The sequence below is a fragment of the Amblyraja radiata genome, chromosome 21 (assembly GCF_010909765.2).
Source record: "Amblyraja radiata isolate CabotCenter1 chromosome 21, sAmbRad1.1.pri, whole genome shotgun sequence".
NCBI lineage: Eukaryota > Metazoa > Chordata > Chondrichthyes > Rajiformes > Rajidae > Amblyraja > Amblyraja radiata.
In genome coordinates this window covers 18,652,796-18,676,593 of record NC_045976.1, presented here as the reverse complement: position 1 = coordinate 18,676,593, position 23,798 = coordinate 18,652,796, and the positions used below count along the sequence as shown (strand labels likewise).

Below are 23,798 nucleotides of genomic sequence, written 5' to 3'. Positions count from 1 at the left end.
GGGTGGCCTACTTGTGGATGCTGCTTTAGTTTTTAGTTTAGTTTAGAGATAGGCGCAGAAACATGCCCATTCGGCCCACCGAGTCCACACCGAATAGCAATCCCCGCACACTAACACTATCCTAAACACACTAGGGACAATTTTTTTACACTTACACCAAGCCAATTAGTCTACAAACCTGTACGTCTTTGGAGTGTGGGAGGAAACCGAAGATCTCGGAGAAAACCCATGCGGTCACAGGGAGAACGTACAAACTCCGTACAGACAGCACCCGTAGTCAGGATCGAACCCGTGTTTCTGGCTCTGCAAGCACTCTAAGGCAGCAAATCTACTGCTGCATCACCATGCCACCGTGCCATTGAATTCCTCATCTTTTTCCTCCTATGATCTGTGCCTTATAGATGGTGGGACTGGAAACATGTTGCCAAGTAGGAGGTGAGTTGTTCACAGCAAGCAGAGCTTTCACTTTCTGCGATAGGCAGAAAATACTGGAGTAACTCAGCGGGACAGGCAGCATCTCTGGAGAGAAGGAATGGGTGATGTTTCAGGTCGAGACCCTTCTTCAGACTGATGTCAGGGGAGTGGGCAGAACAGAGGTAAAATGTAGTCGGAGACAATAAGACTGGTTGGAGAACAGGGAAGGGGGAGGAGAGAGGGAAAACATGGGCTACTTGAAGTTAGAGTAGTCAATGTTCATACCGCTGGGGTGTGAGCTACTCAAGCGAAATATGAGGTGCTGTTCCTCCAATTTGCGCTGGGCCTCACTATGCCAATGGAGGAGGCCCAGGACAGAAAGATCAGTGTGGAAATGGGAGGGGGATTTAAAGTGTTGAGCAACCGGGAGATCAGAGAGGTTTATGCGGACGGAGCGGAGATGTTCAGTGAATCAATCGCTGAGCCTGCGCTTGGTCTCGCCGATATACAGGAGTCCACACCTGGAACAGCGGATACAGTGGATGAGGTTAGAGGATGAGGTGAAAGTGACCCTCTGCCTCACCTGAAAAGACTGTTGGGATCCTTGGATGGAGACGAGGGGGGAGGTAAAGGGACAGGTTATTGCATCTCCTGCGGTTGCAGGGGAAAGTACCTGGGGAGAGGGTGGTTTGGGTGGGAAGCGACGAGTTGATCAGAGAGTTGCGGAGGGAACGGTCTCTGCGGAAAATGGAAAGGGGTAGAGATGGGAAGATGTGGCCAGTAGTGGGAGGATTATGTGCTGTGTGCGACGGCTGATAGGGTGGAAGGAGAGGACAAGGGGGACTCTGTCCTTGTTACGAATGGAGTTAGAGGAGGAGCAAGAATGGAGCTGCGGGATATCGAGGAGACCTGAGAGAGCCTCATCTATAATGGACCCCATGGGCCTCTACAATTCACTTCCTACCATTGAAAAAAAAAGACTGTTATTTCCTTTTCTTTTAGTTTAGTTTAGAGATGCAGCGTGGAAACAGGCTATTCCGCGCCAACCAATGATCAGCCGTACACTAGTTCTATCCTACATGCCAGGGACGATTTACAGAAACCAATTAATCTCCAAACCTGCACCCCTTAGGGAGCAAACTGGAGCACACGGAGAAACCCCACACGTCCACAGCGATAACGTACAAACTCTGTACAGACATCATCGGAAGTCAGAGTTGAACCAAGGTTTCTGGCACTGTAAGGCAGCAACTCTAGCACTGCATCACTGTGCCGGCCTCGATTTCCCACTGTGCCGCCCAATATGTATCTGTATCCTGTCAGTCAACAAATCACAGGCAGTATCAAAAGCCGCCTGAAATCCAAATGGACCACATCCCGTGTCGATTGTCCCAGTTACGTCCTTGAAATATCAAGCAGATTCATTCATTTTTCTATCATAAACTATTTTTGACTTTGCCTGATCACTTTAATACTTTCAGTGTCCAGTTATTGCATCTTTTATAATAGGATTTACCCTGACCTCTGATGCTAATCTTACCTGTAAATTACCTGTTTTTGCATCCTCCATTTTCTAAAATATCAGCGTTACATTAGCTGCCCTCCAATCTGTGGGAACTTCTCCAATGCCTCAAGGATTTTACAAATGTCATCCTGATACATCCCGGGCCACTTCATTTAAGACTTTGGTGTCATTGCTGATACTACAGTTTCTTTCAAGATTTATTTGGTTAACTGAATATGAATTCTTTTAAGCTGCAATTGTGGCATTTGCACTTGCCAGTCCACACTTCTGCACTAATGAACATTATCTAACTAAAGCTTCTGTATCCTCTTTCCAGGCATAGAAATCATTTTGAACTTATTTTTTGTCTTAGATTCCACATGCTAGCACTGAAGATTAAAAAAAATCATTAAACTGACTTGAGGCCATTTTAAATGGAATTACATAGATACAGCACAGAAACTGGTTATTTGACCCACTGAGTTCATCAACTATCCATTTACATTAATCTGATATTTATCACTTTTTCTATTTTTCCTAAATTCTCATCAACTCCCCACAGATTCTCCCATTAATTTACTGATTAGGGACACGTTATAATGAGCAATTAACCTATCAATAAGTATGACTTTGGGATGTGGGAGGAAATCAGGGCACCTGGGGGGGAAATCCACATAATCACAAGGAGAATGTGCAAACTCCACATGGGCAGTACCCAAAGTTCACATTAAAACAATGTCTCTGGTGCTGTGCGGCCGTGGCTCCACTGATTGCATCACATGGTTGCGCCTATATTTAATTAAATCAAAGCATTTGTTATTTGAAGGAATTTTGCTGGTCTTTTTAGATTGCCTGCCTTGCCAGAGTGGAGAAGGAATTTCTGGTTATACTGTATTGTGGAGGTGCATGAAGCATTTCTGTTTCTTGTACATCTATGTGGATTTATTTTAATTTATCTTTTCAGTGGCATTTGATTTTGTAGGCTACATTCATAAGAGCAGCAAACTCCATAATGTATAATTATTCCTGTGTATCTGGATACATTCACCAAATGTTTAATGATACCTAGATTGGCAATTTATTCAGTGGAGAATTTTAAGCCGAAAATTTTATTGGCCCTTTCAATATTTTTAATTTTCAATTCTGGCAGGTTCAAGGCGGCTCATAATTATTTTATATTGTATCATTGAATAATTAACAGATTTTGACTGCCAGATCAGAATTAAAATGGGGATATAAGAGGGATATTTAAGAGGGAGTTAGATGTGGCCCTTGTGGCTAAACGGATCACGGGGTATGGAGAGAAGGCAGGTATGGGATACTGAGTTGGATGATCAGCCATGATCATATTGAATGGCGGTGCAGGCTCGAAGGGCCGAATGGCCTACTCCTGCACCTATTTTCTATGTTTCTATAAGAGATGTAAAGTAATTTCCCAATGTAAGTTTAACTTGAGTCCATTAGGTTCGATAAAATACAATGTGACAAACTGCTGCATGCCAAAGTGAGGTTACATATTGAAGATTCACTAAAATTATTGGACCACAAAGCAGATAATATGGATATATGGACTAAGAGCTTTTATTTTGCATCACTTGTTTGGCAAATACTTGCCATGGCTCTATTGCCAAATGTTGGTGTTGAACTTTACTTAAAAGATTATGTAGATCTCAGTTAATAAAATATTCTTGTAGAATATAGTCATGGTATTTCTGATTAAAGTTTGTGAATTTTTGATTTTCTTTGTTACATGGTGTCAATGTATATTTAAAGTAAATGCACAAAATACTAGGGTAATTTTTTTTCACCACTCTGAACATATATAATTAGGTTTTCTCACCTCCTCGTGGTGCTGTGCAGTTGAATATCACCAGAATAATTTATATTTTATCATGTTTATTTGATTTTTATCAGCGTTATTGTGCATTCGTTCTGTCTCAGGTACTGCTGAATTCTGGCTACCTATAGAATGTTAATTCCGCAGATATTCCCACGGAGCTGCTTAAGTGTCAACAAAGAAATAAAACACTGAACTGGGAAGTCGAGAGGAGTGGAGAAGCCCTTCCAGTTGAATTCAAAATTATGCACGCAGTGTAGATTGTAGCTCTTACATTTAGGAAATTCAAATGATGTGTATCATGCTCATGGTCTGAAATAGTAATATTGTAATAGGGGAGAATTGAAATCATAAATCATAAATTTGATGGCCCATTAACTTTTTCACAAAGTTTTTACAAATTATATAATTGTACAAATATCTGGAAATAGGTGGAATGGTCCTATTAATCGTAGAAATATATTCAGTGGAAGTTTCTGACAGTATTCATCCTCACCCAGAAGTTTTGAACTTTAAGTTTGGGTTTGTTATTGTCACATACTGAGGTACAGATAAAAGCTTTGTTTTGCATGCTATCCAATACAATATGTATATGTAATCAATTCAAACATGTACAGTAGGCAGAGCAAAGAGGAAGATGCTAGAGTGTAGTATAGTTCTAAGCATTGTGACGCGTCGGTTCCATTAAAAAAAATCTAATGTCCACAATGTGGTAGAGGTGAATCAGACAGTCCTATAGCTTATAATGGAGCATTCAGAAGCCTGATAGCAGCAGCTGTTCCTGAGTCTGGTGGTATGCACTATTAAGCTTCTGTACCTTCTGCTTGATGGGTGCAGGGAAAAGAAAGAATGACTGGGAATGGATAAGTCTACGATTATGTTGGTTGCTTTTCCGAACAGCGTGAAGTGTAGATGGACTTAATGGTGTGAAGTTTGGTCTGTGTGATGGACTGGGCTACATCTCCAACTTTCTGCACTTTATTGCGGTCTTGGGCAGAGCTGTTCCCAAACCAACCTGTGATGCATCCCGACAGTATGCTTTCTATGGTGCATCTGTAAATCTTTATAAGAGTTATTGGAGACATGCCAAATTTCATCAGCCTCCTCTGGAAGGAGAGGCATTGGTGTGCCTTTTGGGTTATTACATCAATGTGGTTGGTCAATGACAGGTTGGTGGTAATATTAATGTCAATTGTTTGATGCATTTGCAGCTTTCACAATGTATTTGTATGTTACTATCCTAGTGAATACACTTTTCCAATTAACTTTTTGTTTTGGTTTGACTCAACGTTTCTTGTGTTGTCCTCATCTGTACAGGTGTTATAAACATACAAGTTGTTGTTATTTCATAAATCAATGATAACGTTAGAGAAGATATTCCACTGCCCTGGTAGAAATCCAATAAAAATCATATACATGTTTCAAGTATGAAAGGTTCAGCATCCGGCTAAACCAAATGGCATGGCTTTTTGGACTCACAAAGATTCTTTCAGCAGTTTTACGATCAATGCCACACTGGTGTAGATAGGCTGGCATTATCCAGCAAGTTTTTGTTGCGAGATCTGCATAAGACAATACATGATTACAATCGAACCATTTACTGTTTATAGATACATGATAAGGGAATAAACTTTAGTGCAAGGCAAAGTCCAATCAAGGATAGTCCAAGGGTCATCAATGAGGTAGATAGTAGTTCAGCACTGCTCTCTGGTTGTGGTAGGATGATTCAGTTGCCTGATAACAGTTGGGAAGAAACTGTCCCAAAACCTGGAGGTGTGCGTTTTCACACTTCTATACCTTTTGCCTGATGGGAGAGGGGAGAACAGGGAGTGGCCAAGGTGTGACATCTTTTATTATGCTGCTAGCCTTGCTAAGGCAGCGTGAGGTATAAATGGAGTCAATAGAAGGGAGGTTAGTTTGTGTGATGGTCTGGGCTGCATCGACAGAGAGGAGAGGGAAGGGGGTTGTGGGGATGAAGGGAGAGGGAACAGTTCTGTAGTTACCTAACAGTGCAGAATTCAGTGTTCATTGGGTTGTAAGCTGCCCAAGTGGGATATGAGGTGCTGTTCCTCCAGTTTGCACATGGCCTCACTCTGGCAATGGCAGAGGCACAGGACAGAATGATCAGTATGGGAACGGGAAGAGCACAGGTATTCAGCGAAACGGTTGGCAAAATGTCCGTCACATCCCTAGTGCACGTTTAGCGAAACTCGGTGGTTGTTTCGCCAAACACTTGCGTTCGGTCAACCAAGGCCTGCTGGATCTCTCGGTTGCTAACCATTTTAACGCCTCTTTCCATTCCCATGCTGCTCTTTTTGTCCTTGGCCTCATCCATTGCCAGAGTGAGGCCACACTCACACTCATACTGGAGGGACAACACCTCACACTCTAATTGGATAGCTTACAACCCAATGGTATGAATTAATTTATTGAATTCTCCAATTTTAGGTAACTACAAAATGTTCCCCCTATCCCTTCTTCCTCCACAATCCCCTCCCTTTCGCCTTCTCCCACTTTCCCCTGTGCCCCAAAAGCTAGAGGCACCTGGCAAGTTGACCATCCAGATAAGTTCCAACAGCAGGTCTTTGGTCACTTTTGCAATAATGGTCCAAAAAAGTGGGATTGGGAAGTGATTGTGTCAAATGGGAATTTGCGTTGTCAAATATCCTTGTTTGTCAAATAAGGGTTAACGAGGAGGTAATGGCAAATAAGGAGCTACTGCTTTAGCTACTTCCATATCCCTCATGGTGTCCCATATTTGTGCTGTACTATAACCACGTGGCTCTTGTTTTGAGAACCATTCCATCCTTATTGGGATTTATCATGAATATGGGCTGATATATTATAAAATGTACTCAATAAATGCAACAAAATGATGCAAAGCGCGAAGCAATATTTTGTTATAATATACTGAATGAAATTCATATAGACCATCAAAATAACAATTCTATAAACGACGGGTTTAATACTAGTTAAAGTGTCTATTAAAATATATATAGATCTGGCATTCAAAACTTTGGCATTTGAAATCCACCTGGGTTTTGTCAACATTTCAATATAAAATTGTTCTGCTTCTATAAGTGTTTTAACAAAGGTTCATAATGACATGCTGCTGACTGATTTTGATGGATTGCTGTTTGTGCCCTTTCACCATCTCCAGAGTTCGAATGTCAATACATCCAGTGTTTTATTGTCATTTGTCCCATACATCAATTAAATTCTTACTTGCAGCAGCACAACAGAATATGTAAAGATAGTATTCATAGTACTTTGAGTAATAGAATAGTTTTGTTTACATATTAATGTAAGCTTTTAATTTCCAGCCACGGGATCAGCCATCTCCTCCAAGAGGGACACCACAGACCGACGAGGACGAAGGAGAGAAGAGCTGTGGACCAGCAAGACTGTGGGAAGCATTCACTCCATGCAATGGCTGTCGACCACTTGGCTTTCCGATTTTAACACAGGTATTATTTTCACTTTCTATATTATACTTGCTAACTGATAGATAATATCAGTATATAATCACTATAAATACCTTACTGTAGATATTTCATATCTGTCAAATATTCTTGTTAAATAATTTTCTCCAAAGGTGTCAGATTATACCTGAGTGTTCTCAGTCCAAAATTGATGGTTTAATCAGACAGAAGGTTCAACTCATTGGTTGTGGCTCTGCAGCTACAACACACAGCAAAGCCTCTTGCAACTGCCGACACGCATTTAACAGTTCACCTAACGTGAGCTGTTATATTCTGTTATATACTGTAGCTATTATAGACCCAACCAGCCTTTTGAGTGTTGCACATCAATCATTTTGGAGGTGCAGGTTTGACATGCTGGCACTTACAGTCACAACAAACACACTGACAATACTACTCTTGAAACACTCATGATAAGCTGGTCCACACTAGACATCGCTATCTACCTGAAAAAAAGTTTCTCCCAACCCCCCACCCCCCACATAAAACAAATACTAAAACATACTTTTAACACATACTAAAAATAACAAAAAAGAAGAAAGGACAGACAGACTGTTGGCGAGGCAGCCACTGATGGTGACGCCACCCAGTGAACACCGGGTGAACATACAGATGATGATGGTACTATTAGTTTAGTTTATTGTCATGTGTATCGAGGTAGAGTGAAAAGCTTTTCTTGCATGCCAACTAGTGAGTGGAAATACAACACATGATCATGAAACTCCTACTCATACTCTTCTTGCTGGCAGAGGCTGCATGTTAAGAGGGTCTTCAGTGCAAGGTACCACTGCAGCCACTGGATTCCTATGGTGGAGAATGTGAATACGTAGTCTGATGATGGTGTACCATTTAAGCCTGCTGTTTTTGTCTGAATGGTATGGATTCTTGAGTGTTGTTTGAACTGCACTTATCGAGGCAAGTGCAGAGTAGTATTTTGCATTGCTGACATATCTTACAGCTCTACAAGACAATGGTTAGGCCCCATTTAGAGAAATGTAATAAAATCTAGTTGCCCTAATATAAGACAGATGCCATTAAACTGGAAAAGGGTGTAAAAAAGATTTACAAGGATGTTACCAAGTCTGGGGGTGGTTGAACAGTAAGGAGAGATTGGATATGCCGTGCCTTTTTTCCTGGAGTGTAGGAGGCTGAGGGAAACCCTTATAGAGGTATATAAAATCATGAGGAGCTTTAATAAGGTGAACAACCACAGACTTTTCCCCCAGTGTAGAGGAGTTCACAACTAGAGAGTACAGATTTGAGGTGAGAGGGGAAAGATGTAAAAGGGACTCGAGGGACAACTATTTCGCACAGATGGTGGTGCATACACGGAACAAACTGACTAAAGAAGTGCTAGAGGTGGGTAAAATTACAACATTTAAAATACACTGGGCCAGATACACTCATAAGGTGTGAGGGGAAAGTTTAAAGAAGATGTGCAGGGCTAGTTTTCTACATACAGAGTGGTGGGTGACTGGAAGGCGGTGGTGGAGGGAGATATGATCATGGCATTTAAGAGGGTTTTAGATGGGCACATGGATATGCAAGGAATAAAGGGATGTGGATCACATGCAGGCAGTGGAGATTAGTTTAATTTACCATCATGTTCGGCACGGACATTATGGGCCAAAAGCCTGTTTCTGTGCTGTACTGTTATATGCTTGAAGTGATATGCGCTAGGTGCAGGCAAGTGGGACCAGCTTGGTTCAGGAAATTTTTCAACATGGTGAGTTGACTTGAAGGGCTTGTTTCCATACTGTATAGTTCTAGGACTGTATGGTCTGATCTCATAAGAGTTGTGAGGAGGTTAGTTACTGCAGGCTAACCAACTTCTGAATTACTCTTGTAGCCAGGTACATAATTGGCTGGTCTACTTGAGTTCTGGATCATTGGTGACTACCACAATAATAATAATAATACATTTTATTTATGGGCGCCTTTCAAGAGTCTCAAGGACACCTTACAAAAATTGAGCATGTAGAGGAAAAACATGTAAGGGGAATGAAATAAATAGTAGAGACATGACTAGTACACAAAGTAAAGACAGAATTCAATACAAAACACAGTATGAGGCAATTAATGCACAGATGAAAAGGGACGGGGACGTGGGGCTAAGGATAGGCAGAGGTGAAGAGATGGGTCTTGAGGCGGGACTGGAAGATGGTGAGGGACATGGAATTGCGGATCAGTTGCGGGAGGGAGTTCCAGAGCCTGGGAGCTGCCCTGGAGAAGGCTCTGTCCCCAAAACTGCGGAGGTTGGACTTGTGGATGGAGAGGAGACCGGCTGATGTGGATCTGAGGGACCGTGAGGGTTGGTAGGGGGAGAGGAGGTCAGTGAGATATGGGGGGGCCAGATGGTGGAGGGCTTTGTAGGTGAGGACCAGGATTTTGTAGGTGATCCGGTGGGAGATGGGAAGCCAGTGAAGTTTTTTGAGGACTGGAGTGATGTGATGCCAGGATTTGGTGTGGGTGATGAGTCGGGCGGCTGCGTTCTGGACCAGTTGGAGTCGGTTGATGTAGGTGGAGCTGATGCCAAGGAGAAGTGAGTTGCAATAGTCCAGTCGGGAGGAGATGAAGGCATGGATGAGTCTTTCAGCAGCAGGCGGTGTGAGAGAGGGTCTGAGTTTGGCGATGTTGCGGAGATGAAAGAAGGAGGTTTTAATGACATGGCGGATGTGAGGCTCAAGGGAGAGGGTGGAATCAAAGATCACGCCAAGGTTGCGGGCCTGGGGAGATGGGGAGACAGTGGTGCCGTCAATGGTGAGAGTGGGGTTATTGATTTTGCTGAGTGTGGCTTTGGCGCCTATGAGGAGGAATTCTGTCTTATCGCTGTTGAGTTTGAGGAAATTATGTTGCATCCAGGTTTTTATAGCTGACAAATAGTTGATATGGGAGAGGGGGGGGGGGGGGGTTGTGGGGGGATTTGGTGCCAAGGTAAATCTGGGTGTCATCAGCGTAACAGTGGAAGTCCAGATTGAAGTGGCGGAGTATCTGACCAAGGGGGAGGATGTAGATGATGAAGAGGAGGGGGCCGAGTACGGAGCCTTGGGGAACGCCTTGAGTGACTGCGGCTGTAGCAGAGGTGTGGTTGTGGAGAGAGATGAAGTGGGATCTGTTGGAAAGGTAGGAACGGAGCCAGCTGAGTGCAGAGCCTTCAATGCCGAGGTCTTTGAGTCTGGTGAGCAGGATGTTATGGTTCACTGTATCGAAGGCTGCGCTCAGGTCGAGGAGGATGAGGATGTTGAGGGAACCAGTGTCAGCAGAGGTGAGGAGGTCGTTGAGGACTTTGAGGAGAGCAGTTTCTGTGCTATGGAGGGGGCGAAAGCCAGATTGGAGGGGTTCAAGTAGGTTATACGCAAGGAGGTGGGAATGAAGTTGCGACGCAACGATACGCTCCAGGGTTTTTGAAAGAAAGGGGAGGTTTGAGATTGGGCGGTAGTTAATGAGAGAGGAGGGATCAAGACCAGGTTTCTTTAAGATTGGTGTAACGGCAGCAGTTTTGAAAGCGGAGGGGACAATTCCTTGGGACAATGAGGAGTTGAAGAGATTAGTGAGGTAGGGGCAGAGAACTGGGGAGGCAGGACTTCAACAGGGGAGTGGGGAGAGGGTCGAGGGAGCAGGTAGTGGGTTTGGAAGAGCTGATGAGTTTGGAGATTTCAATAGGGGTGACCAGGTCAAACTGGGAGAGGAAGCAGTGTGGAGGAGGGGTAAGGAGGTCAGTGGAGATGTTGAAAGGAGGGGCCTTGGTAGGTGGTGGAGTAGATGCTGGGGAGTCGGGTACAGGGGATAAAGATTGATAGATGGTGCTGATTTTATCAGCGAAAAAGTGGAGGAATGAGTTGCAGAGAGCCGGAGTAGAGGTAGGGAGAGTGTTGGCTCGAGGCTTGAGGAGGTTGCCCACTGTGGAGAAGAGGGTTCTGTGGTTTAGGCAGGGATCGGTGAATATGGAGGAGAGGTAGGCAGATTTTGCAACAATGATGGGCATCTTTGTAGTCAGTGAGGTGGAGTTTGTAAGCTTCAAGGTGGACTGTGAGAGATGATTTCTTTATAAGTCGTTCGAGTTGGCGACCAGTCTGTTTCAGTTTACGAAGTGCAGGTGTGTACCAGGGTGAGGATGTGTTGAAAGTTACGGTTCTTGTTTTGAGGGGGGCCAGAGTGTTGAGGGAGGTAGACAAGGTGGAGTTGAGATGGTTTGTGAGATCATCAGGTGAGATGGGGGTTGAGTCCAGGGGGAGAGTGGTGGAGAGCAGGTCAGAGAGATGGAGGGGATCAATGGATTTTAGGTTACGGAAGGTGATTTCTCGGAGGAAGCGGGGGCGAGGTGTCGGAGAAGGGATGGTGAACCGTATAAGCTTATGATCAGAGAGGGGGAAGAGGCAAGGATGGAGGTCGAGTACCGGTTGATTTGTGGAGCAGACCAGGTCAAGGATGTGACCTTTGTCATGGGTGGGAAAGGTGACGTGCTGAGTGAGAGAGAAGTTGTCAAGTAAAAAGGCGAATTCAGATGCGAGCTTGCAGGTGGGGGAGTCCATGTGAATATTTAAGTCACCAAGTAGCAGCAGACGTGAGGAGAGGGATGAGGCAAGTGTGAGGAGTTCAGTGAAGTCAGATAAGAAGGAGGGGTTTGGTTTAGGTGGCCGGTAAATGAGGATGACTGTCATGGAGGAAAGGGCTTTGAAGGCGAGGAATTCAAATGATGCTACTGGGGGGAAGGTGAGTTCAGTGTTACGAAAATTCTGGTTAAAAATAACAGCGAGGCCACCTCCATGGCGGGAGGGGCAGGGCTTGGAAATGTAATTAAATCCAGGTGGGGATGCTTGATTGAGGGAGAAGAAGACATTGGGTTGTTGCCAAGTCTCAGTGAGCAGAAGGAAGTCCAGAGTGTTGTCAAGGATTAGTTCATGGAGGGCAAGGGCTTTGTTGTTGAGCGACCTGGTGTTGAGGAGGGCAAAGTTGGCATTATGAGAGGGTGGAGGGATGGGGGCAGGCTGGAGAGATCTGAGGTTGTCCCGGTTGACAGTGCGTGCGGTCAGCTGGGGATGGGGGGTGACGCGGTTGAGGGGGGGGCAGAGCGTGGTAGTGAGCAGATGGATGGAATAGAATGTCCGTGGTTGAAGCAAACAAGCTTGCGCCGAGAGCCTCTGTGGATGAAACGGGGTCGACGCAGAAGTCCAAGCTGTTTAACGACCTGGATGCAGGATGGGATGTGGTTGTTGCAGAAACCAGCCATCTGCAGAGTTGAGTATTTGAGCATGATGGTGAGGGTGCAGAGAGGTGTCCAGCGGTGCAGGTGCAGGTGGAGAGAGTATCCAGCGGTGAGGGAGCAGAGAGGTTGTCCAGCAGAGCGGGTGCAGCGAGGTGTCGAGCAGTGAGGGAGCAGATAGGTTGTCCAGCAGAGCAGGTGTAGAGGTAGTCCAGTGATGAGGGTGCAGAGAGTATCCAGCAGTGCAGGTGCAGAGAGGTTGTCCAGCAGTGCAGGTGTAGAGAGGTTGTCCAGCAGTGCGGGTGCAGAGAGGTTGTCCAGCGGTGCGGGTGCAGAGATGGTCCAGCTGGAGCAGGGAGGTGTCCAGCGTCGATGGTGCGGGGTGCACAGGCACAGGAGGTGCCCAGCATCCAGCATCGATGGAGAACAGGCACAGGAGGTGTCCAGCGTCGATGGTGCACAGGCACAGGCATAGGTACAGGCAGGTAGGTAACAGTTAACAGGTAGGTAACAGACGGCGGGGGGGGGGGGGACAGCGGGCGGAGAAGCGGCGAACAGTCAACGCCAGCGTCCTCTCCGGGCGGCGTGCAGGGATTCCAGCGGTTCTGGCGGCTAGCTGTATAGGCCGCAGGGGGACGATCGTTCAACGGCCGAAAACGGCCAAAAAAGACCACAGACCACCTCAACTGGAGTGACCCTCCAGTGGTCCCACGACAGGTGGTAGATAAAGACCTCGTCCGGGATGAAAATATACCGCAGTCAGCAATTGAAGGAGATGAAGCCGATTCGCGGTAAGGGACCGTTGTTAATTTGAAATTCCCGCCGCCGCCATTTTCCCGACAATGCTGATGGTGGTGTCTGTGGCAGCCATAATGTTATTAAATCTCAAGGGAAGGTGATTGGACTTTATCTTCTTGGTCACTTTTGTTGGTGCAAATGTTATTTGCAACCTATAACCCATGCCTGTATACTTTAAAGGTCATGCTTTATACCAGCATGGATTTCTCAGCTACTTAATTTGTTGAAAAATAGCAATTTGAATTTGATATTGTGTAACCATCCCCAAATATTTCTACCATATGATTCATCATGCATTAATGCATTAATTAACTTAAAATGGTTGGACGTTGGGCATTGCTTGAAGTGATTCCTCTTTATGTGGGGTAGACTCCACTCCTTGGAATGTTTTCCTCGTGTTGTTCATTGACCTCAGTGCTACCATGGTTCTTGTATAGTGCACTTCATTAAATCCTGCCATACTGTAACATTGGGCACTATTACTTAAGCTCATTGGTAAATTTTGGACTGAAGCAGTGATGATTTCCAGAACATAACACTGAAACAGGAGCTTTGGCCCACCCAGTCCATGCCAATAATCAAGCATCTATTTACATTTATCCCTTTTTAAAATTTTTCCCCACATTCCCACTAATTCCCCAAAAATTCTACCTCTCACGCACTAAGTAAAATGTACAGTGGCTAAATAACGTCCTTAGTACCTTGCTACGCTTTCCAATGTCTTCTCGAACCTTTGTTCAATAGTGATGCTTCTTGTGCAATATTCATTCTGCACCCATCTCGAGAGAGTGATTGGGATGCATGGCCATACTTAAGGCAACAGAAAGTGCAAATTATTATTTCTTGCTCTTAATCTGGTGTGATACTTACAAAAACCTTGAAGCTTGTACAATTTTCTGATGCAGTGAATGCAAATAGTTAGAAATAACTGGAGATGTTGCTTCAGCTGTTTTTATTTTAGATTTTTTTTGCAGTATAATCTAAAATTATGATGATTTTTATAAGTCTTCCTTTTGATTCTGTTGTTTCAGAAACATTTAATTTCTAGTTGGGGGTATTTCAGTAGACAGTGAAAACATTTTAATAAGTGTGGCACTGTTGAGCTGCAGACGTCACAATGTTCTCTTCTATTTCTGTGTGTTTAAAGTTGGAAGTGAGCAACAAAGCTGAGAGCAGAGCGGAAGGAAGTACTATATTTGGGTATAGGAGGATATTGGTCTGTAGTGATGAAGCGCCATGGTTATGAACAAAAGCTGTGAAGCTGAACTACAACCAGATCTGACGTAGGAATAATTGTGCCTTTAAAAATGCAACAAAAAAACTGGATTTTGTTTTAACTCTTTGAATCCTGTAGTGCAGTACAAAAACTAAAATGCAAAATATAATCTGCTTCCATCATTTTAATTGATTAACTCCTGCTGACAATAAATACATATTTCAAGGCTACAATAGATATTTTGCCATTTTTACAGCTTTATCTTGAAGCCAACAGAAGAGATTTATTTAAGTTTTGTGAAGAATTGCATGTTTTTGGATGAGGAAATAACATTGTCATGTAAATTCAAACAGTGCACAAAATTTAAGGTGAATAAGTTGGTGGCCAGATACATATTATTTCATTTATGATGTGTAACAACAGCCGGGTGTTAAAATACATTTAGCCTTTTCATCAAGTACTTGCCAAGCGAAAGATTCATTAGTAATGTCAAGAACATCACACCCACATAGTCACACTGCAGTGAATGCATAAGAGACTCTAATACGTATTCAGGAGATGAGTAATCAGCGGGAGCAAATGATACCCTGCTGCAGACTGATGCAACATGCACACATTAAAAAGAAACACAAAAGGAAGTGTGTATTAGTAACTTTTTTAAGCCATTGTCAGAGCTGTTTGTAATCTGGGTGATGAAATAAAAAATGATTGGATTTTTAAGTGCTTATGTCTGTGTCACCTTAATTTACAAACAGAGATAGGAGACACCAAACAGACCCTGTTTCTTTTCAGTATTTTCTTCCCTAGATTCTGTGCCATCATGGTTCTTTAGTACAGGAGGAGTCGCTCTTAGCAACAGAAACACTTTCGCTATCCTTTATTTTTACCTCTGGAAGATCATTGTAAAGCTTAAAATAATTTCAAACCAACCTGCAAATACTTCCAAACTGTTTGTTGAAGTCAGTCCATATTATCTTTCCATTATTTTCACACCCCAGCACTGATATTTTATTTCCATCTGGAACATTAATGTGCAATTTTAAATTTAAAAAATAATTGCAAAACATTATTAAAAAAAGGCACTGTAGGATCTGTGCTCAACTAATAAATGCTATATTTCGGTCACAATGTTTGTTGAAAATATGCATTGCAGCTAATATTTTAAGCTAATATTTTATTTTCTGTACAATATTTAGGTATTACTAGACTAAGTGGGACCCGTTGGGTCCCAGCATTACACAGGAGGGCTGGTCATCCAACACAATATTCCACCTCTCCAAATATTGGTGGCCAGTTGGGGGGGGGGGGGCTTTCTGGAGCGCTATTATGGGTGTTATGGGCCGAAGGGACTGGTTTCCAGAGGGCTAGTATGCAAATTGTGCGCCAAATGGATTCTTGGGCTGGCGTCTCAGTCAATCAAGCCTGTTGTGCTGGCAACTCATTCACTCACGGCTGGTGGGCTGGTAGTTGACTCACGGCTAATCCTTGAAATTCTATTTCAAGCAGGGTATAAGGCCACCAAATTCAAGTGCAGTTTCTCACCACTTCTAGCAGGGTGCAAGGCCACCAAATTCAAGTGCAGTTTCATACCATTTGAAGTAGGGTGCAAAGCCACTAAAGACAGCGAGTCGTGACCTCTCCCTCCTCCATCTTGCAGAGACTGAGCCACACCCCCCACCATCGGAAAAGGTGTGGCTTTCATGGACTGATTGACAGGAGAGAGATTCTCAACATTAAAAAAAAAACTAATAACACTTTTATTTTTCATTGATGGGAAGAATTCTCTGCATCTGCTCAGCGGAGGGGGCTTAGTAAGATGGCCAAAAATCACAGCCGTAAGTGGTAGCATTTTATCTAAAATCAATATACAGTGCAAACAGGAAGTAAGTGCATTTACAGTAGTGCCTTTTAACTTCAAGCCAAAGCACCCAAGCCACCATTTGCAGTTAGTGCCTTTCAACTTCAAAGCTCCCAAGCCACCATTTGCAGCAAGTGGTGCCTTTCAACTTTAAGCCAATGCACCCAAGCCACCATTTGCAGTAAGTAGTGCCTTTCAACTTCAGGCCACACCAAAGTTACCATTTGCAGTAAGTAGTGCCTTTCAACTTCAAGCCAAAGCAACCAAGCCACCATTTGCAGCAATAGTGCCTTTCAACTTCAAGTCAAAGCTCCCAAGCCACCATTTGCAGTAAGTGGTGTCTTTCAACTTCAAGCCACACCCAAGCCACCATTTGCAGTAAGTAGTACCTTTCAACTTCATGCCACCATTTGCAGTAAGTGGTGTCTTTCAACTTCAAGCCACACCCAAGCCACACCCAAGCCATCATTTGCAGTAAGTAGTGCCTTTCAACTTCATGCCACCATTTGCAGTAAGTAATGCCTTTCAACTTCAAGCCATTGCACCCAAGCCACCATTTGCAGTAAGAACTGCCTTTCAACTGCAAGCCAAAGCACCCAAGCCACCATTTGCAGTAAGTAGTGTCTTTCAACTTCATGCCACCATTTGCAGTGTAGTGCCTTTCAACTTCAAGCCACAATTTGCAGTAAGTAGTGCCTTTCAACTTCAAGCCACACCCAAGCCACCATTTGCAGTAAGTAGTGCCTTTCAACTCATGCCACCATTTGCAGTGCCTTTCAACTTAATGCCAAAGCACCCAAGCCAGCATTTGCAGTAAGTAGTGCCTTTCAACTTCAAGCCACACCCAAGCCAATGCACCCAAGCCACCATTTGCAGTAAGTAGTGCCTTTCAACTTCAAGCCACACCCAAGCCATCATTTGCAGTAAGTAGCGCCTTTCAACTTCGTCAAAGCTCCCAAGCCACCTTTTGCAGGAAGTAGTGCCTTTCAACTTCAAGCCACACCCAAGCCACCATTTGCAGTAAGTAGTGCCTTTCAACTTCAAGCCAAAGCAACCAAGCCACCATTTGCTGTAATAGTGCTTTTCAACTTCAAGCCAAAGCAACCAAGCCACCATTTGCAGTAATAGTGCCTTTCAACTTCAAGCCACACCAACGCCCCCATTTGCAGGAAGTAGTGCTTTTCAACTTCAAGCCAAAGCAACCAATCCACCATTTGCAGTAAGTAGTGCATTTCAACTTCATGCCAACATTTGCAGTAAGTAGTGCCTTTCAACTTCAAGCCAAAGCAACCAAGCCACCATTTGCAGTAATTGTGCCTTTCAACTTCAAGCCAATGCACCCCCCCCCCCCCCCCCATCGGAAAAGGTGTGGCTTTCATGGACTGATTGACAGGAGAGAGATTCTCAACATTTAAAAAAAAACTAATAACACTTTTATTTTTCATTGATGGAAAGAATTCTCTGCATCTGCTCAGCGGAGGGGGACTGAGTAAGATGGCCAAAAATCACAGCCGTAAGTGGTAGCATTTTATCTAAAATCAATATACAGTGCAAACAGGAAGTAAGTGCATTTACAGTAGTGCCTTTTAACTTCAAGCCAAAGCACCCAAGCCACCATTTGCAGTAAGTAGTGCCTTTCAACTTCATGCCACCATTTGCAGTCAGTGGTGTCTTTCAACTTCAAGCCACACCCAAGCTACCATTTGCAGTAAGTAGTGCCTTTCAACTTCAGGCCACACCAAAGTTACCATTTGCAGTAAGTAGTGCCTTTCAACTTCAAGCCAAAGCAACCATATAACAATTACAGCATGGAAACAGGCCATCTCGACCCCTCTAGTCCGTGCCGAACACATAATCTCCCCTAGTCCCATATACCTGCGCTCAGACCATAACCCTCCATTCCTTTCCCATCCATATAACTATCCAATTAAGTCAACCAAGCCACCATTTGCAGTAATAGTGCCTTTCAACTTCAAGTCAAAGCTCCCAAGCCACCATTTGCAGTAAGTGGTGTCTTTCAACTTCAAGCCACACCCAAGCCACCATTTGCAGTAAGTAGTACCTTTCAACTTCATGCCACCATTTGCAGTAAGTGGTGTCTTTCAACTTCAAGCCACACCCAAGCCACACCCAAGCCATCATTTGCAGTAAGTAGTGCCTTTCAACTTCATGCCACCATTTGCAGTAAGTAATGCCTTTCAACTTCAAGCCATTGCACCCAAGCCACCATTTGCAGTAAGAACTGCCTTTCAACTGCAAGCCAAAGCACTCAAGCCACCATTTGCAGTAAGTAGTGTCTTTCAACTTCATGCCACCATTTGCAGTGTAGTGCCTTTCAACTTCAAGCCACAATTTGCAGTAAGTAGTGCCTTTCAACTTCAAGCCACACCCAAGCCAGCATTTGCAGTAAGTAGTGCCTTTCAACTTCAAACCACAATTTGCAGTAAGTAGTGCCTTTCAACTTCAAGCCAATGCACCCAAGCCACCATTTGCAGTAAGTAGTGCCTTTCAACTTCAAGCCACACCCAAGCCATCATTTGCAGTAAGTAGCGCCTTTCAACTTCAAGTCAAAGCTCCCAAGCCACCTTTTGCAGGAAGTAGTGCCTTTCAACTTCAAGCCACACCAACGCCCCCATTTGCAGGAAGTAGTGCCTTTAGAACCAATAGTCATTTTTTTGCAATCTTTAGAACCAATAGTCATTTTTTTGCAATCTTTAGAACCACTAAGGGCACTTACATTTGAGTAGACATGTGTTCAGTGTTATTCACAGCTCAGAGAAACGTGACCCTCTGCCTTCCTCCTGCTTGTTGACACTGATTGAGGCACACCACTTCCTGGTTTTATAGTCCCTCCCCCCTGCCACCAGCGGGGGCAGCAGAGAGAAAGGAATTTTGTAAAAACATTAATATCTCTGTCATTTTTAATCGACGGGAAAAGTCCTCGGCACACATGCGGCGGAGGGGGGGCTCTGAGCAAGGTGGCCAAAAATGACGGCCGTAGGTGGCGGCGTTCTCTTGGAAATCGCAGCACAGTTCGCCAAAGCCGGTCAATAACAGAGTTTTAGTAATATAGATAGATAGGAAGTAATAATTGAACTCCACTAGCACTCACTATTTCACTAATAGATGCCAGGTTCTTTTTTTTAATTCAAATTTTACACAGAGAGTGGTGAATCTGTGGAATTATCTGCCACAGAAGGTAGTTGAGGCCAGTTCATTGGCTATATTTAAGAGGGAGTTAGATGTGGCCCTTGTGGCTAAAGGGATCAGGAGGTATGGGATACTGAGTTGGATGATCAGCCATGATCATATTGAATGGCGGTGCAGGCTCGAAGGGCCGAATGGCCTACTCCTGCACCTAATTTCTATGTTTCTATGTTCCTGCATGGACCATGTTCAAGCAATATTAGCTTGTCCAGTACAGGTGGATAAATATCGCATCGTCTTGTGTATATTGCTCATAGATCCTGGAACTCTGCAGAGGAAGGAGATGGTGCCAACAATCACAAAAAAATCCTATTTTTTCTTCACAAACCTCCAAAATTGTACGTTTAAATCAAGACTAAGACCTGCTTTTAGCAGCAGAAAGACCACAGCCTCTACCCATTCCTCAACTCTCCATGTACAGCTTTGGGATTGCCAATGACCTGTAGGCTTAGAGAGTCAGATTTGCACACTTTGATGCAGTTTCATTGTTGGAAACCATTGCAGTTTTAGAAGCTGTGAAACTATGACTCAGTGTTGAGTTTAACTTCATAAACTTGCAGAAATGTGAGGCTTTCAGTAGGATTGAAGGGAAGCTTGACAGAGCCGAGTGATGTGTTGGGGAAAAAAGAGTTGGAGGAAGGGAAAACTGGAAGGTCCACAATGTTTTTCTCTGCAGTACATATTCATTAGTCGGATGGAGGCACAATACGTGACAAAGCTCCTCTTTAGCGGGGTGCTCATAGATACATCACATCAACTTCACATGATACATGCCTCACGTTTGGCCATGCCTGCAGATGTGCAATGGGTATGGAACCATCTGAGCAGTGGCAGTCAAAATATCAGGCATTCTGATTCTCTGCACTTTCAGTTCTTGCCAGGCTGCTGTTGTGGACATTATCAACTTCACATGATATTGAGGGCACAGTTGTGATAGGGAGGCTTCCTAATTATGTTGAAGTCTCCCCTTGGCTGAAGTAGTGAGCAGTTCACAGATTAATGGCAATTTTCCAGAGTATTGAGCTTCTCACTGCAAAGAGCCAGGTGCAAACACCCCAGGTATCCTTCAGATGAAAGGGATAATTCTAGTGTTTTCTTGACCATGGCTGTCCATGAAATCAAATTATATCAGCAGTTCAATCAAAATTTATATATCTATGATTAATAATTCAGTCAATTTGTGTCAGGATGCCAAAATGGTGTAGAGCAGGGTGCGGATATCGGGAGTTGTGAATCTGTGGAATTTTCTGCCTCAGAAGGCACTGGAGGTCAATTCTCTGGATGCTTTCAAGAGAGAGTTAGATAGAGCTTTTAAAGATAGCGTCAAGGGATATGGGGAGAAGGCTGGAACGGGGTACTGATTGTGGATGATCAGACATGAACACAATGGCGGTGCTGGCTCGAAGGGCCGAATGGCCTACTCATGCACCTATTGTCTATTGTCTACTACAAAAATAAACACCAAAGAGTCTAAACGTTTTAAGTATTCTTAATGCTGTCTTTATTTTACCCTTGTTTGTTCTACCAAAACTGGCCATCACTTGCATGCTTGAATGAAGAAGTTTCTGACCGCAGACAACTGTATCCAAAGTTAAAACGGACAAATATGCATCTCCTTGTTCTTCAAACATTTGAAATAGGAATAAAAGAGCTACAATGAAAGCGAGTGCTGGTATTGAAGAAATTGATTCTTCCCTTAGTAATCTATAACACCATTTTAGTGCCATTAATTTCTGAGTGTGTCCATTGTTTTTGAGCCAAGCTTCATGAGATTATTTGCACTGGACCATAAATATATGTGCCATAAATAAATTGGAGCCTCACATAGGGACGAACTTTGAACAATTCAGTAGTCATTTCTCATCTGTGATCTTGTAATGAAGTAGTGCCAATATTCCAGTTGTCAACTATAAAATGTAATGACTGTTGAACTGACAAGCAGTATATTGATTGAACATTTTCAAGTTGTCGCTTGACAAGTGTGCTTTATGGATTTTATCCGAATTGTGAGCACGGTGCTATTTGTCATTTTTAAATTCCAAGATAAGTGCTTGTCATCATGCTCGTTCTTAATCGTGTTCACTTTCACTATTTAATAGAAAATGAGTTATAAATAAAGATCCTTCATATGAAATGACAGTTATTATCTTTTTATATAAATGTGTCGGCCTAGCCAAGTCAATAATGGATGTAGTAAACAGGCACAACGAGAGAATATTCATTTCTGAACAAGATTGAATCTCGTTTCTCAGAGCACCAAACATGCATTCACGTAACATGTACCAATTTTTTCTCTAGTTAATATAGTCAAGGCAACTAATGTGAGTCTTTTTGCATATGATTTTAATGATCACTGCACGTGCAGAGCATGACAGCCACATTTCTTAGATAGGTGGGAAAGGCTCTGGTGTTGCTCATGATTCCCGAGGAGTCAGTGTTTCTAAGTCATAGATGATTTTCCTTGACAGGGAAAGAAAAAGACATTAGCCTTCATAAATGTAAGTCAATTTGTACGGAGTTATGGAGAGATGCTGAGGAATGAGTCTGAGAATTGCGTTGTTTGCTCTAATGTTGTGTCAATGGCTGTGGAGCGATGAAGGAAACAGAGCATCCAGAGAATATTGGGAGGTCAGTGCAATGGCCTAAAGACCAAGTGCTTTTCACCAACAGTAGCCTTTCCACGTTGTCCACTCCTGACCACAAGAGGACATCAGCGTTTGATTATTTTTGTGACGACTGACACATCTTCGGCCAACCAAAACCTTTCTACCATCTACAAGTTATACATTGGGAGAATGATGGAAAACCTCTGCTTGCCTGGATGAGTGCAGCTCCAACTGCACCGCAGGACCTCCGCATTATCTGGGATATAGCGGCTCGTTTGAATGTCGCTTCACACATGACTGTAACCATCCACTCCACGCACCAGTGGTGCACAGACACAGACACTGCAGTGCGCACCATGCACAAAATGCACCAAATTGCTCAAGCCACTCCAGCTGCCCCTCCCAGACATACGATGGCATCTGCTTAAAAGAACAATTACATGTGGACGAAAGGAATGCCATGGCCTGCTGGTCCTGCTAAGACTATACACAATATATTTATTATCCTTCATTGCCAATCGATCAAGATTCTGGAACTGTCTGGTCAAGAACATTATGAGTCTACCTTCACAAATGTTTGAAAATGACAACTCAGTGCTTCCTACTGAACAACAATAAACCTTGTCGTGCCAGCAATGTACATATCATGTAAAATACATTTAAAAAGGGAAGAATATCCAAGCATAGTGCTGCTGCCGTGGGCTAATACAGTTTGTTTGCTTTTAAATAATCCGCTGGATAAATCCTGCCAACTGCCAGTTCAACAGTAATCAAGATAATTTGTCTCCATCCACTGTGCAGCAATTGAATTAGTGCTGGACCCCTGTGCTTCATCAGAGTGGACCAAATGTTGATGTCAGTCATCAAGGAATAGCACTCATCATTCATTGTGCTGGCAGCTGCTCAAGGCTTTTTTTCCTGGGCACTTGAGTGACATCATAAAGCTCCTGCAGACACCTTTCATTGTTGTGCTTTCTGCAGAGGATCTGCCAGGTTACTGAGCAGTTGTATGGCTCATTGAGAACTTCAGGTGGTAAATTTGATCACCCCCACGCAAAGGCACAGTTGTGAGATTAACCTGCATGCAATGGTTGGAATCCAAGCAACATGCCATCTTCACCAGTGGGGCAAGGGACTGAGTGGCTCATCCCATTAAAGCCAGCCTGCATTGCTTAAAACTGGACGTCACTTCAGACAGACCTCACAAATGACACTGGAAGAGACGTTGGCTGTGGAGCAGGATGCGAATCTAACCTCAGAAGCATTGAAGTACAGTAAACACGAGGCCTGTTAAGCTACAGGCTGCTGTGCTGGGGTCTGTGGAGGAAGGGATGGGAAATAGAGGAAAACGGTGTGTGTTGGGACCAAGGATTTGCGGCAGCTACTGAAAGAGTGCAGGCAGTTATAAAGGTCACTTGCAGCATCAAAGCCCAAGGGCCTGGATGCAATGCTGTGAGACCATCATTGATGTTGCTCAAGTCAGTGAATGAAACCATAGTTCATTGTTCTATCAACACAAATAGAGATGATTCAATTTATCGCAACCCCTTCATTACATTCAACAACAATTCCTATCTGTCAACAACCATGCCTAAACTTTGAATACTGCACAATACATTTAACTCTACCTCAAGCCTCACACGCACATCATATGGCTCATATTGTCAGCTATT

The 23,798-nt window shown here is 43.6% G+C and overlaps 1 protein-coding gene across 10 annotated transcripts in view; it reads left to right on the top strand.

Moving 5' to 3' along the window:
• Positions 1-23,798, top strand: part of anks1b (ankyrin repeat and sterile alpha motif domain containing 1B) — a 703,274-nt gene that overhangs the window by 404,939 nt on the left and 274,537 nt on the right. For all 10 annotated transcript variants that reach the window (XR_004415215.1, XM_033039691.1, XM_033039692.1 and 7 more), the window contains one exon: positions 7,079-7,222. Coding sequence is in view for 9 of the 10 variants with exons in the window: in XM_033039691.1 (XP_032895582.1) it covers positions 7,079-7,222 (144 nt within the window). In the remaining variant the exon portion in view is untranslated. The remainder of the gene's footprint in view (positions 1-7,078; positions 7,223-23,798) is intronic.